At 42.1% G+C, this 15,076-nt stretch overlaps 1 protein-coding gene across 2 annotated transcripts in view; it reads right to left on the reverse strand.

Moving 5' to 3' along the window:
- The window catches only part of BBS4 (Bardet-Biedl syndrome 4), a 317,463-nt gene that overhangs the window by 193,903 nt on the left and 108,484 nt on the right, over positions 1-15,076 (reverse strand). For both annotated transcript variants that reach the window (XM_069222250.1, XM_069222249.1), the window contains exons 6-7: positions 11,513-11,585; positions 2,569-2,622 (exon numbers count right to left, since the gene is read on the reverse strand). In XM_069222250.1, coding sequence (XP_069078351.1) covers positions 2,569-2,622; positions 11,513-11,585 — 127 coding nt within the window. The remainder of the gene's footprint in view (positions 1-2,568; positions 2,623-11,512; positions 11,586-15,076) is intronic.

The raw sequence follows: 15,076 nt of genomic DNA on the forward strand, positions 1-15,076 counted from the left end.
CGATGACTGTAGTCCTTTTTGACAGGACAGAAACATTTTAGATGTTCGTCTGAGACAGGAGTCATTCTTTTCCCAAAAGTTTATATTTAGAGGCTCGCAGTGTTTAGGTAAAACATTTTATAACATAGGTTGATGAGATTCATTGCCGAAACATGTTTGTTGGGGTTCAGTTTGCTTTGGTCTTGACATTTTCGTTCATTAGGTTCAATCCAGTGTTTCCTTTCAGAATCTGGAACGCATTACTCTACAATTTTCTCTAAACCATGCTAAAAGCAAACGTCAAACCGTCCAGGGCCAACACTACACCCATTCCACACACTTTCTCTAGCTGTGCCCTAGTATTTGTAGCATTTTTCTTTGAGAAACTAAGCATTGTCCACAGTTTTTTAGACTTGCACCCTGCTGCATGAGTTTTCTTAACATTACTCAGATAGGTGAAAAGAGTTTGTTGAACAGAGTTACCAGGGAAGAACCATTTATTCTTTCCGCACCCATTGGTCTTTATGTCCCAGACCAATAGCCTTTAACGTTGTAGGCTTGATCTTTGACTTTTACTAGCTGTACCCTCTTTGTAACACATAAAAGACTAGGATGATTATTTTATGTTCATGCAAGCACTCTGGCAGCATCAGTAAAGAGGGCTCTTGAAGTATTTGTAAATTTGGAAGCAATATCTGAGTTACCTGTGAGTTGCCAGCAGTGCTGCTTGATCCGTCAGTGACACATGACATTGAAGGACCCGTGATATTAAGGGGCAGTTATTTCAAACGCAGTCCTCCGGACTCTCTGAATGAATGTTGAGAAGTCTAGAAAAGTGCTAAGGTTGAACTTTCTTTCTCAACTTACCCCTTATAATTGGATAGAAAAAAGTTGGATGCGGTATAACCTATTTTTTATCATTTTTATATGATCTTCTCAAAGACCTCTGCTTCTAGGTCGTGATCATTTTTTGATCGCCATTTTGTTGTAAATGGGTAATCAAACACAGTGTCCTGTTCGCAGACAGGAAATTTGCAGGCGGTGAGAAATAAGGATAATATAAATTTACATTAATGGACCAGACAATGCAAATGTGTCAACCACTTGTAGGCAACAAGAAGTGAGAAGAAGAAAAAGCATAATGACACAAACAATAAAGGCGGTCGAGGGGCGCATGCAGGAGAAAAGAAACTCAGGCGTACAAGTGTGTAAATATCAACGGTGACATTTAATTGGGGATAGTAGGGCTCTTACTCAGTAGGATGGAGATCGAGACGGGGGAGAGGGTTGGGGGATGGATGAAAGACAACTCTGGCATGACTGGTCAAGGAGACGGGTGAGTGGTCGTGCTTTCTCCTGGAACTTGTACAGGAGGGCATCCCAGAGATCTGATATAGAGTATTTACAGAGACATTTTAGCTCTTCCCTGCGTAGCAGTGTGCTCTTCGCTCTAGCCCATGCCAGCCTGGGGTGCACCCATGAAAACCCATCAAAGAGGTCCTATGGCGTATGATATATGTGGATCCCTAGGTATCGAAATGTGACAGTCTGTCATTCAAGTTCTATGTCATTAACTATATATATGGGATTCGGGGTTACCTATGCCTTTATCATTCTAATATTTTGGGGTGGCAATAATTAATTTTTTGTGCAGAGGGACAATTATGCTAACCGTCAGTGGTGATCGGAAGTTGGCAGCTGTTCAGAATTTTAAATGATGAGTTGTAATTTACTGTATAACTGAGCAATAACCAATTGTTTTGATTGGAGACAAAGTCGGTTGCCAAAACACATAACTGACTGATGAAACTTTGGGCTCTGTAATCCTAGCATATACACACACGTATATATGTATTTTGTTTTGGAGGGTCCTGCAGCTCCAGGTCACTACATTTTCTGTACTGCACTCTCATGCATATTATTTCAATATAGAGTTCCAATCCTTGCATTCACCATCTTGGAACGGTAAATAAAAGTTTTTTTTTTTAAAAGAGGCGCCCTTTGAAGTCTGTGAAGTAAAGATGGTTAAGCATCTGCTTGCGTATGCCGCCACCATTTGGAGGCTTGGTTCTGCATCAGCACACCAGTATTATTTTTGCCGAAACTGAACAACATCAGTAAAAACCAGGGTCAAAGCGAAAAAGATGGGAAACGTCAGTGAAAGACCAGACCTATTAGCTTGGCGAATGTTTGTTTTACAAATTACAAATCTGTGGTATCAAAATCGGCCCATCTTTCATCGATCCTTCAGTGGAATAGGGAATAATCACATTGCATGTGGCTCTGCAAGATCCCATACTGCAGAAAATGTATGTGCACCAGATACATACAAAACATTGCTGACATACCGATTATACCAAGTGCTTTTTTACACATACACTATTCATATAGAACACCATTCAGTGTTGGACCTCTCTCTTGAACACACACACACCTAGTAAATGCCCTGTCCACTGTCAAAGATCTATGATGAGGAAGGATTGTTTCTCTGCATCGGGGCCTATCTGTGCACTCAGCACAGGAAAGGTGCCAGCTCAACCTGTTAAAACAGTAAGAATCCCTCCTTCTCTGATCTCTGCTGCACCTTACCTTGCCGAATTCCTTAAGATAAATGTAGCACACTCCAAGATTGTGACAGATCTCCTGTACAAGAGAAAAATGAAACACATTCAGTTAGTGCACCACTGTGACGATCTCCATGCATGACAGGAGTGTGTTCGTCTGTCCCGGCCCAAGCCAATGTGGTTTGAGCAGGTATACCCTTTCTATGCATGATGAAAACAATGATAACTTTCCAGGGTTACATTTACTACTTTGAGAAATCAATGTGTGTGCAAAATCTGAAGGGCTGCTATTACTGTTATGGTAATGATGTTTAAGAGGTCAGTGTACCCTCTGTGTGTACAGCAGGGGCGGCTGGTGTTCAAGGGCTAAGGGGCTGCGCCCCTTGCCTTTTCTGGCCTCTCTAGTGAAGCATATATTTAATTACATGATGAGAGTAAAACATTTTCTGCACAACATTTTCCGAGTGAAAGTTGTGCACTTTTAAAAGCCCCACTGCGCCTGCGTGAGTATGTGGCTGAAAGCTGCACAGTAGGGCTGACAGGGCTTGCCCACGCAAAGCCCTCACGTTTTCTCAGAAACCAGTGACTCCCTGGTTTATCTCCTCCTCCACCAGAAGCCCTGATAGTAAACAGCCTGGAGCGTTTTTTGTTCAGCCCGGGTTTCTGAAAACTTCATGTCACTCCGATATTATTATCCACCCTTTCCTATTTACTCAAATGGTGGGGTGTAATCAGAAGGGTCTACGTCCCAGAGGTCACATTTTATTAAAAGAATGTGGCATTGCACAAAGAAAATCCCCTTTTCCTGCATTACAAGCAGTCTGTGGCAGGGAAATGGTATAAATACAATAAATAACTCCATCCAGGGCTCTCTGGGAGACAGGAGTGTGACCTGAAGACCTCAAGTCATAAATATGCCAAAGACAACCCTGCACACAAGTGAGTTGGAGCTCTATCTTTTTTACAGACAATAAGAAAAAAATCTTTTCTCTCAGCTCTCCTCTCCCTTCACTGCTTCTGTAGGTGATTTCGTCTCTCAAAGGCAGTAATGGTTCCAGTAATTTATCATGGCTAGTTATGCTCGTTTTATTTCTTCTGCAGACTAATGACGTGACATGTCATATTAAACATGTAATCTGCAGCTCAAATAAACGTGTACCTTTTATCACTGAAACTGCTGGATACTGGATGGGTGAGGCAATGTGTGTTTGTTTGAATAAGTGTTTGCAGGGCTTGACTGAGAAAATGTGGGTGTCGTATATAAGAGTTGTGTGAATGGCAGTGGATGACAATGTGGATGAGTAAATGGATAGGTGACCAAAGGCAGTGGGTGAGTAGGTGAATGGAAATACGTGGGTAGTGAGGCTCACTCACAAGGTGCAATTCCATCTTGTATTTGTGGCCCACCACTGCTTTCAGTCACCAGCCACCACTGGTGTACAGACCAAAAACAAAGTTGCAATGGTTGGAGGATGCCATGTTGTGTATGCCATATGCTTCGTTAATGGACGTAAAAACAGTAACAGAATGGCTTCCCCACGAGTCTAGAGAGACAGTAGCAGCAGATCAACTGGGTTTATGTACCTGTGGCCCTCTGTGTGTGTTGGGACACAGACAAGTGCTGAACTGTAATGCTAATGTGTGGATGTAAGAAAAGTAGAAATGTCACCCAAATGTGCTGAAAAGCCTTAATATGAAAGGTCTTCCTAGGTGTGGTTGGGGAAAGTGATGACTTGCTTGTGTGTCGAGAGATCATGTGAGTGGCGCTTCCTTTGTGTACCTCGGGCTACCTGGAGAGTACCTTGTTCAGGGGCTACAGCTAAAGTAAGAGATCATGCCACACTATGCGTGGGACTGACAACTGTGCTCTTCCTATGTGTGCAGGAAAGCAGGGGTGTGATGTGTGCACTGGGTGGCGAGAACAGGGCTTTCTTGGTTCGAGAGAGGACTTTAGCAGTGCAGCTCTCCCACTCCGAGGAAGCATGTGCACTCTTTCAGAACATGCTAGCATATCATGGGCAATTCTCATTTTGAAAACACAAATAGTAAGATGTGCGTTCAAGGTGTGCAAGGACAGAGACAACAAAGAGTGTGTATTAACGTTATGTTCCTGTCAGGCTACCAGAGATGGTGATTTCTCACTGAAGGTGAGAGAATAAATGCCACGGGAGGACTCGGTTACAGAGTAGCCTTTCTTTGGCATCTTATGACTTTTTAGGTGACTTTTTCTGGTGGCTTCAGAATCTTTGTTGTTTATTATTGGCATATGTTCTGGTAAACTTCCTAACATGGGAGTAATAGTGGTCTGTGATTGTCATAAATAGAGCTCTGGGCTTTTTAGATGCAAGGGGGCGCCCACCTGCAGATTCAGATGAGGCTCTAGAACAATTCTTTTCTGGCACATGGGACACACGAGTGCCAAGCAGTTATCAGGAAGACACAGGATACAGAGACTCAAATTTATTTTTACCGTATGAAGGACATTTTAGTTTTTCTTTTTTGTAGAACGTTATTAAACACACTGCGCTGGCCCCACTATGCTTTAGGGTACACATCAGGAAGAAATGGGGAGTTGCATTACGTAGTTCTGCCATAACAAAACATGAAGAAACATGTGAACACACAGCATCTTGCTGGAGCTCTGACTGAAGATATGAAGATTAAACTAATTAAATGGCATCATTACTCTGCCATGGTATAGTAAACCTTTTTTTTTTTTTATTATTATTTATTGATGTTTTATATGTATTACGCATCTATATCACATCCAAGCCCGTGTATGGTTACCAGGAGCTACAGAAATATTGTTCAAGCATAAACTTCTTTAATTATGTCAACATTTTAGTGAACAATAAATATTAACAGCCACTTCACCAGACCGAAAAGTTTTGAGTTTAGCACTAGATCTTCCCCTGTAAGCTTAATCAGCATTAGTGAGCCTTCATATGTCTGTTCCAGCCACCCATGTTACGATCAATTGTGTGGCGTGTGCATTGCTTTTACTGTTGTTCTTATAGTCAGAGTTATCTAGCCTGTGGGGGAGGGGAACCTAGAAGTCAGTCACTTCTTCCAAGTTTTTATGTGGTCCTGATGCATGCTTTACAGGTCGGAATACAGACAACCTCGACTGGGGACTTTCATCTGTCTTGGCCTCTTCTGCTGAAAAACACTGGGTCTCCCTCTGTGTGAGCTGTGCCCTTTCTTCACCACTATGGTAAACGTTTAAGGTAGTCGAGGAATTGTTTGCGCTACAGGAGACTACAAGATTCCACCCACTTAGTATTAATGATCTTGGGGAAGATGGATAACGTTTTTTTTCAAGCCAGCAGGTTTGGAGTGTAGGACATGAGGTCAACAGTAGTGTCATCTTTTACTGACTTGAAATAGGTATCAGTGAGTGGCAGGGTTGGCTCTGAGACATTCAATTTGAATTTGTTCCTGCTCTGTTTCAATTTCATAGCACAGACGGTAACATGGCAACTAGGTGGTATGTTTCATGGTTTAAGCCGGCAATGAAGATATAGCTAAAGACTAAACAGAATCAATTCGTATTACTTCACAGGATCAGCAACATATCCGTTGCAGAGGTAGAAGTTGACCCTCTCAAGTTCAGTAACTAAAATTTAACACTGAGTCTTCAGTTAAGGTTGTAAGAGGCATGCACGGAGAAAAGAATCATTGATGAGCTTGTGTGTCAAGGTGACTAAAAGCATGCAGATATCTTATCTGGCATATTCATGCCTATGATTCATCAAACTATGAACTTCTACCAGCTGAAATACCTGCTTCGAGAAACCAGACTCTGGAGTTGCGCTTTCCCATATGTCATGGTGTACGCCATCAGCATATCAGAAATGGGGATCCAAAATCTACATCTTCGAAATTAATGTGCATAGGATCAACGCAGGAGGTACTTGTAAAAAAATTTGTACAACCTTTCTGGAAAGGCAGACTTAAGGGTTACAGCAGTATTCCAGAACAACATCGACAGGTTTTGACCCCCACAAGCTTGCACCACTTTTGAGATGTGTGATCAATGCCAGGGATGCTTGAAACTATTTTGTGCAGCTGTTCTGTGAATATGTCAAAAATCTTTCCTGGACAACATCTGTTTTCGAAAGGCAGAATGAACATTTTAAAATTGTTATTAGAAAACAAAACGGTTTTAGTCAATTAGCAGTACAGTGAGTGTAAGGGAGGAGGCCTGACCTAGAATGGTCACAACTGTGCTTGCAAGATTCAAGAACTCTGTTAGACTGAGTCTCTTGTAGAAGGTTAGACTTATGACAGCATTGTGCGGAAGAAGGCCGCTGATTTGTGGGCTCTTGGTGCAACTCATGGGTCCTGATACAACTGAAAGTGCTGTCTCGAGAACGACAAGGACCCTAACAGTATTCCCTATCTGTTCAGTACCTGTTGGTACAGAGCAACTGTGTTGTTTTGATGTTGATACTTTACCACGTCTGCACATAACTGGATGAGTGTCATACAACAACAAAGGGTCTGATGTATGAAATATTGATTTGCAAAAAGTGGTTGCAAATTGCGCACCAAGTTTTTGCGAATGGAAACAAATTTTGCAAACTGACCTATGTGGTAACGGGTTGGTTCACAAAATACTGAATCATAGTAGGTCTTAATCTGACCTGCCTCATCAAAATTTATGAGACAGGTCTCAAAATGAGCTGAGACTCACTATGAAACGATGCAATTACAGGAATCTGGGGTCACATTTGGAAAAGGGACTGGATTTTAAGAGCAAACCACTGCCTACTCCCCAACAAACCTTTGTTTTTTTACATTCACAAAGTGGAAGGGGTCTTGAAGGGACCTGTTTCTTTTTATGAATGTGTTACTGCTCCAACTCAAGAGTTGGTGACTTTTCAATGTTTTGTGACCAGATTACAATCGCAAAACTTTGATATATCCCTTAAAGAATTGCTATTTGGAAGGTACACTCCAAGCATACCCTTTGCAAACAGAGATTCCTTATGGGCTTCTAAACCCATTTTACGATTCAGTAACATGTTACTGAATCACAAAATTGGGTTAATAGATAACAGCTACCCATTTCAGGCTTGTGAATCCCTTGATTTTGTGAATCACAGGCTTTGCAACCACAAAATGACTTTATATATCAGGCCCAAAGTCCAAAACATTACTCATCTATCTGACTTGAAGTTGGATCACTCGTAAGCATGATGGTGGCTGTTAACAATGCTGTGAAAACAGAGACACTGCACACAAAATCACTTTCAGTGAAAGGTGTCACAAAAATGCCAATTAGTGAAAACCTTAAAAAGGAACTAACTGAAATTCAGTCAAATGCATAGCTCAATGTTCAGGCATCTTGCCTGTATACAACATGAAAATTACCTGTCAGATAGTTTTTTTGTTTTAAATATATGTGTGGGACACGTTTCAAGACTAGTGCCCCTGAATTGTCATTTTAAGGTTTAATGGGCAAATTAACTTAAAAACAAAAATAAATAAAGTGAGTGTGTACACTTGAGTGTATGTGTGAGAGTGCATTTGAGTGTGAACGTAAGGATGGGCGTGATTCAGTGTGTGTGTGTGTGTGTGTGTGTGTGTGTGTGTGTGTGTGTGTCTTATGATCTACATGAAGTCAAAGATTCTTACTGGAGGAGGAAATGGCTATAGCTTTCACAAGTCATGTAATTAATCAATCTTCTGTTAAGGGGTCAATTGTGAATTCTTCTGGGGGAGGTTCGATGTTCTGGTGTGTTGCACACACATGTAATTCTTCATGAAGGTTTGGAAGGTGTTGGAACACCATTATAGATACGTGCAAAACTTAACCAAGAAAAAAAAACGTGCACAAGTAGTAAACACCGTTGTCAAATTATTGATTTATTTAAGTTTTTTGTGAAGGGATAATGCTGACTTGCAGCTGTCTGAGTGCTTTAAAGGCACCGCTGGCCAGAGAATATAGTCTGGTGGTGACCATAAACAGGTATTCCAGTGTAAGAAGAACAAAATGGGCAAGATGCCTTAAAGTATGTAAAAGATGGGAGACATTTTTACTACACTGAATTGTAATAATGTACAGCTTGGAATTGAATATCACCCATGATTACTGGGGGCCAGCTAGTTGAAAGGGAAAGCAGTCCGATAATTTGGGCCAAGGAGCAAGAACTTTTCCAGAAATACAGCTGGCAACATTTCATTTGTTATATCCATTATTGAATATGCTCCAAGTAGATGCCGGCCTCCTGCTTATCTTAGGTTGCCTCGTGCAGTTTCAAAGGTACGTGGCCTTCAGCTGTCAGAACAAGCCACTGTTAAATAGAGAGTTTTCTCTTTTTTCCCTTCCTCCCCGAAGCCTTCAGCTCCTTTTGGTGCTTTGGTGCTTTCCCCTCTTCCCACCCACTGGTCCGGTGTAGTTACTGCGGCGGACTAGTAGGTGCTGGCTGACGTACATGTATGAATGTACCTATATTTGTGCATGTGGATCTGTGCGTGTGCTTGTGAATAGTGGGTGTGACTGTGCACTTCTGAATAGATGGGTATGAATAAGTGTTCTTGTGTATGACTGGGTATGAGTATGTGTGCGCGCTTGTGGGTGGAAGTGAGTTTGCGTCTGATCCACCATTTGTAAAAATTAGGAGCTGCCACTGGGTGCTGGAACGTAAAGGCTCAGTTTGTTAGTGGAACTGACAAATCCAGTGACACTGGTGGCAGGCCGAGGGGGCAGAACCATGGAACTAGCCACAGCCTGCCGAGAGGCTGGAGCTCCAGGAGAAGACCAGGAGGCATAGAACGGCAACCGCATAAACGCTGTGTGGACAGGCAGAAAGACAAATTTGGTCTAGCCACTGCCTCTGTTGCAGGCATGCGGCAACATTTGTAATGTTGTAGGGATACATAGCATTCCCCCCTGCAATTTTATTCAAATAACGTTCCTGTGGAGCCCATTCACGTTTAAAAGGAGAACCAATGAAATCCTTTGCTAGTCTGAGTGCGGAGCTGTCATACAAGGGCTCAAAAAGTCACAAAGGTTCAAAGGCTGTAAGAGCATAAATAGTTTTTAACGGTCAGGTAGACTGGTCCATTTTCAAAACTGCTGTTGTTCTGGTGACCCAGCAGTCAGGGTTTTTGGTTTAAGTACTGTGAATCACGTGTGTGTGTGTGTGTGTGGGGGGGGGGGGGGGGGGTAGGTGGGGAGGGGTACTAGACTAGTGCCGAGGCAGGTCATTGTGTTAGCATGTGAAGGTACTTCGGAAACAGTGGCTCTAGTGTTAGCCTGGTGTAACAATGAAAGGTATTGTCTGAAAGAGCTTTCAGCAGAATGATCTGCTGTCAACTTTGGAAACAGTCTGAGTGCCTATCTGGGAAATACAGGTCACCAGGACTAGGGTCTGCAAAGAGACCTCTGCTAAGTGTCCATTTTCAAACAACGAAGTCCTGGATTTCCCTGCGGGGGGTGGGTGCCAATCTATCTGTCCACTGGTACAATAAATACCTTAGTGATCTAGCAGCACTAAAATGTTCTTCGTATGGGGACTGAGAATATGCTTTAAAATACTGTGTACTGCACAAACAGCATTTTTAAATAAAAATAAAAAAAACATTTACCTGTGGTATAAGAAAGAGACGACAAAATAGCCTGAGAAAAGGCACATGCTGCCCAAAACTCACAACCACAAAAAAGTCATTGAAGTGACCACACACGCTGTGCAACAATAGGGGTTTAAGTTCCTTAACTGAAGAAAGGGGCCTAAACTACAGAAAGCTGATTGGCAGTGTAACAGACAGGGCCTGAGCATTCGAGACGCAGAGTAACGTGTCTAGGCGCCCAATTGCTTGTTTTATGTTGATGTCCTACGATTTTGGCCAGAAGTCCAATGAACCCGGAGGAAAGAGGAACTGAGAAGAAGGCATATGAATGATACTCACAGGGGCGGAGGGTCTATGAGGGCAAGGATTCCTTGGCATGTGATGTGAATCAGAATAATGATTTATCTATGTGCGTAAAAATAATAGAAAGAAGCTTCCATCTTGTATGCAAGGAAAGCAAGATCAGTCCTCCCACCTTCTAGAGCGTTACAGTGAGAATGCTGTTACTTCACAAGAGCAATGCACCATCAGGGGACGACAGTCAGTGTAATGCTCTGTTGTTTTTAAGTGTGTGCTTCTTAGCCTGTGAGACGATGAGACCTTGGGCCCCCTGTGTGCGAGCAGTATCGCTTTTCTGATGATGCAATGATCCCTTTTCTGTGAGCAAACTGATTTTAACATCATTTTAGATATTTAGAACAAGGCTATCTTTCCTAAGAGCGTGTTCAAAGCCAAGGAGTGCCAGCAAAGGGTATAAATGCAATAAAAAAGTGTTTATACAGTGTATGGGCACAAAGAATGGATATGCTCAGAATTTTATAATTGCATTGCATTTTTAAGCTTGATGGGCAAAAACTGTTCTTTGAAGGTTAAAACAACTAACTTGTAGGCAATAACACAACCGAAAACTGCAGTGACACATTTGTTAAGAGACCAAGGCTTGGATCACTGCTTTCCCACTTGACTGAACTTGTTTTGCCCAGAACAATTCACTTAGTCTCAATTTGCATCTGTTCTTAAAGTGCCGAAAGTACGAGTACTCAGAAACAGGTGTACATAATTTATTGTGTAATATTTTTATACCTGGAAAATTGTGTTTGAACTTAGAGAGCCTCGTGGGGCAGTGTGCATTGTGCTATTTCCTGGTTCTAAGAAAAGAAGAGGACAGCACTGTTTTCTGGCAGGGTGTAGCAAAAGTGAAAGCAGCACCTCACCCTTTATCTACAAGGACAAGGCGATGTGCTCATCCAGCATGTGAGCACTGTGACAGCAGCTCCTCGATCTCTGGGATGAGTTGGCAGAGAGGAGGTGTTTTCGCCCAGGAGGGCTCCACAGGCAGAGATGCACTTTGCATGGGGGGTAGGGAGAAGGACTAAAGATTTTACACTCACCCAGTCCTTCTGGTTCAATCTGGCAGCTTCATTGTACACTTCAATGGCTGCTTTGTGCTTTCCCAACAGGAACCTGAGAATAAAAGCAAATGCTGTATTAGTCTCTTCCACTTTTAAGCATTATCCAACCATACTTTCAGGGTGGCACAGAAGAAGTCTGCATTTTTGGTCTGAGGATTTCACTTTCCATACTATGAAACAAATGGTTTCCACTGCCCACACTCAATAGACCTCAACACACGAAGCACACTTTTACAGACACAGGGTCCTACATTGGGAAAATAAAGCTATATGGAAAGGGGTCCTCAACATAGCCCAGACAATCAGTTTGTATTGTAGAGAGGCTTGCTAGTCCATCATCAGTGCTGGAATTACGGAAGACAGATTACATGCTGTTCTAAGTCCTATTTGTCCTGCAAAATGTGTCAACAATGATGAATCTCACCCTAGTTGTGCTCATCCACTTTTCTTTAGGGGGTTTATACTTCGTGGTAGGAGATGCCAGGAGAATTTTCGTGATCATGAAACAATTATGTTTTACAGAAGTACAACTAAAAATAACAGCTTACTTGTGTAACAAGTAACTTGTGATAATGTCAGTCATTGACGTTCTAAGTTTAATTGTGGATAAAGGTGGAGTGGGCATCCCAGTCCTGTTCGATTTGTCAGTCGCCTTTGACACCATTGATCATACTAATATAGTCTCAAGGCTGGCTAACATTGTGGCAGTAAAGCACTAGAGTGGTTTACATTAAATAAATGTTGGCAAATCCTGCCATACCATGTGACAGTGAAAACTCTCATTTGTCATGTACCTCAGGGTTCTGTTTTACCACCCACCCTATTCCATATATACATGCCAGCTTTAACAAAATTGCTTTTGGTATTCTACACGTTTTAGCTTGTGTACACGAACAACACCCAACTGATCTTTCCATTGTCAAATTTTGTATCATTTGATCAGGTTGACAATTCACATTGTCCAAGCTTCTTAACCACCATACGCTGATGGATAGCTACTTACTTTCTGAATTTAAATCCAGAGAAGACTGGTGTCCTTTCAGGTAGCATCATTTGTCCTCTGTATCTTGCCAGAAAGTATGAACAATTTTCCTGCACCTTCCCTGCCAGTGTGTCACTGGAGAGTGCTGACAGATGCTAAACTATCATTAAAAATTTAGGTGACCAACGTCTCTAAAATCTGTTTTCTAGTAACTGAAACTTCTGATTTCACTGCTGCCTGTAATCATCCCTGTCCATCATGTAACCATTGTTAATGCCTTGATCCAGTCAAGACTATATTATGGAAAAGTTATCCATTTAAGGGTTTCTGATAGACTCTTACATAAGCTTCAGTCACTCTGAAAGATACCAGTCGGCATAGTAAACTGCCCATGATCACAAATGTTGTATATTCTATGCCCATGTCATTGGCTGCCAATAAAAAAGCAGATCATTTTCAAAGCTGTGATCATTTTCTAGAGGGAAGTATATAAACATTCGTCTGACCTTTTAGATTAAAAAAAATATTTTCGTGTTACTGAGAAAGAAATTTGTTTTGCTCAAGCCTGCCAGCTTAAGGTTCCCAGAACAAGTACTTGCAAGCATGGAAGCCCTTTCCTTTTTCATTAGTTCTAATTAAATTACAAGAATGTAAGAGCGGTTTAAAAACATATTTATCTTAATTTTCCTTTTGTTGTTCACCTTAGATAACAGTTTTTTGGGGTTCTTAGCGCCTTGGTGCCTCAGCGAACGTACATCCATAGACTATTGACTCACCTTTGGTTTTACTATTTCTGGGGAATATTCCAACTGCAGAATCCTCACCCTAAAAACAATCCCAGGCCGCCCCAGACCAGATTTGAATTTTCTACAGCAATTGCTCCTTTGTGCCACCACGTAGTACAGTCGGACTTCTGCAGAAGGCTTGGGCTGCCAGAAAAATCAAAGCTCAGAGCTGCTTTCAAGCACCACTCCTGCGCACGGGTTCAACTTTTTGTTTTGCACTCCTCTATGCCCTCAGTTGCAGAATGATCAAGAAAAATGAGAGATCACAGTGTGACAAAAACTAACTTGGGGCGTTTTTAACAAGTACAAGAGTTCACACCACGAATAAGGAAGGGAGGGAGGGCAGTGAGGAATCTGCGCTTACATAGATTATCCACCAGAAAGAGGGTCATGTAAGTAACATGTTCTTCTGGTAGATTCTTTTAACCAGAGACTCCTCACCTTTAGAATAGATACCAAAGCACTACCTCCCAAAATGAAGAGTAGACTTGAACCAAAAAGTCCTACAGGACCAATTAGACAAAAGAATCCTCTTTGCAATAGTGCTTGGTTAACGTATTCATGGACATTCATGTTGTACCCTGGCTGATGTCTAGAATACCCTGAATGTCAAGGCTTGAATGGAACGAGATGAGATGCTCTAGCAGGGTTCCTTCTTGATCAGAAGATAGCATGTATTTATGTACAGGATACTGTCTTCGACAGAAAGGAAGCCCAGGTTCTCAGCATCAATTTGTCAGGAAAGAAAGTGGTGCATGGATGTCGCATTGATATTGACGCAGCTCAAATACACAATTTGCAGAAGTGACTGTAGCAAGAAAAAAACATCTTGATAGCGAGGAGACATAGAAAGCAACTGTTCACAGGCTTGAACAGCATGCATATTAGAGATGTGAGGACAAAGTTAAGTTCCCATTGAGGTAAGATGAATGAATGGAGTGAATGATCATTATTTAAAGCACTACAGTTACCAAGACAAGGCATCATGGCGCTAAATCATGAAAGGCCTTGGTGGAAACCTATAAGAACATCATCACAACAGATGATTTTAATTTTTTTTAAAAGTTTGCCAGGCAGACATAAAAGGCTAAGAGGGTCAATTTATTAGCTTTAACGGTGTCCACCACAAAGACTTCCTGAGCCCAAGCTAAGACAAACTGAGCATCTGAAAATTTGCCTTGTAGGGGATCAATCTGACAATCCTTACAGCACGGCACAAATTTCTCCCACTGCCTCCAACTGAATGTAGTCAATGGGCACGGAACCATAAGAATGCTCTCAACGACTTCAGCAGATAAGTCAAAACTGCTCAACTGTCATCACTCTATTTCAACAGATGTAGGTAGATTATGGCAATTCAGGTGTAGGACTCAGCCCTGTTGCAAATGCTAAGGCTCAACAGGTCGGAGAACCACACTCTCCTGGCCCAATGAAGGGCTTTCAAAATGACTTGGGCCTGATCTGTCCTCAGAACTCAAGACAGGAGGGGCAGTTGTTGAAATGCGTGCAGAGGTTATTTGCTCCACTGCAGATGGAATGCATCCCTTTAGAACCGTCTTGGAGGGAACTCCAACATGCAGTAATCACTAAACTTTGTGCTCTCAGCAGTGGAAAAGAGATCCAACCAGGACACAACCCACTGGTCACAGATGTTCTGAAGAAGATGTCAATTGTGATCTGCTAGCTGACATCTGCTGAGCTCGTCCACCCTGGTGTTCACAGCGCAGTCAGATGATTAGCTACCAGGAAGGTTACCCCAATGGTCCAGCCATCTCC

This window comes from Pleurodeles waltl, chromosome 3_1 (genome assembly GCF_031143425.1).
Source record: "Pleurodeles waltl isolate 20211129_DDA chromosome 3_1, aPleWal1.hap1.20221129, whole genome shotgun sequence".
Lineage (NCBI taxonomy): Eukaryota > Metazoa > Chordata > Amphibia > Caudata > Salamandridae > Pleurodeles > Pleurodeles waltl.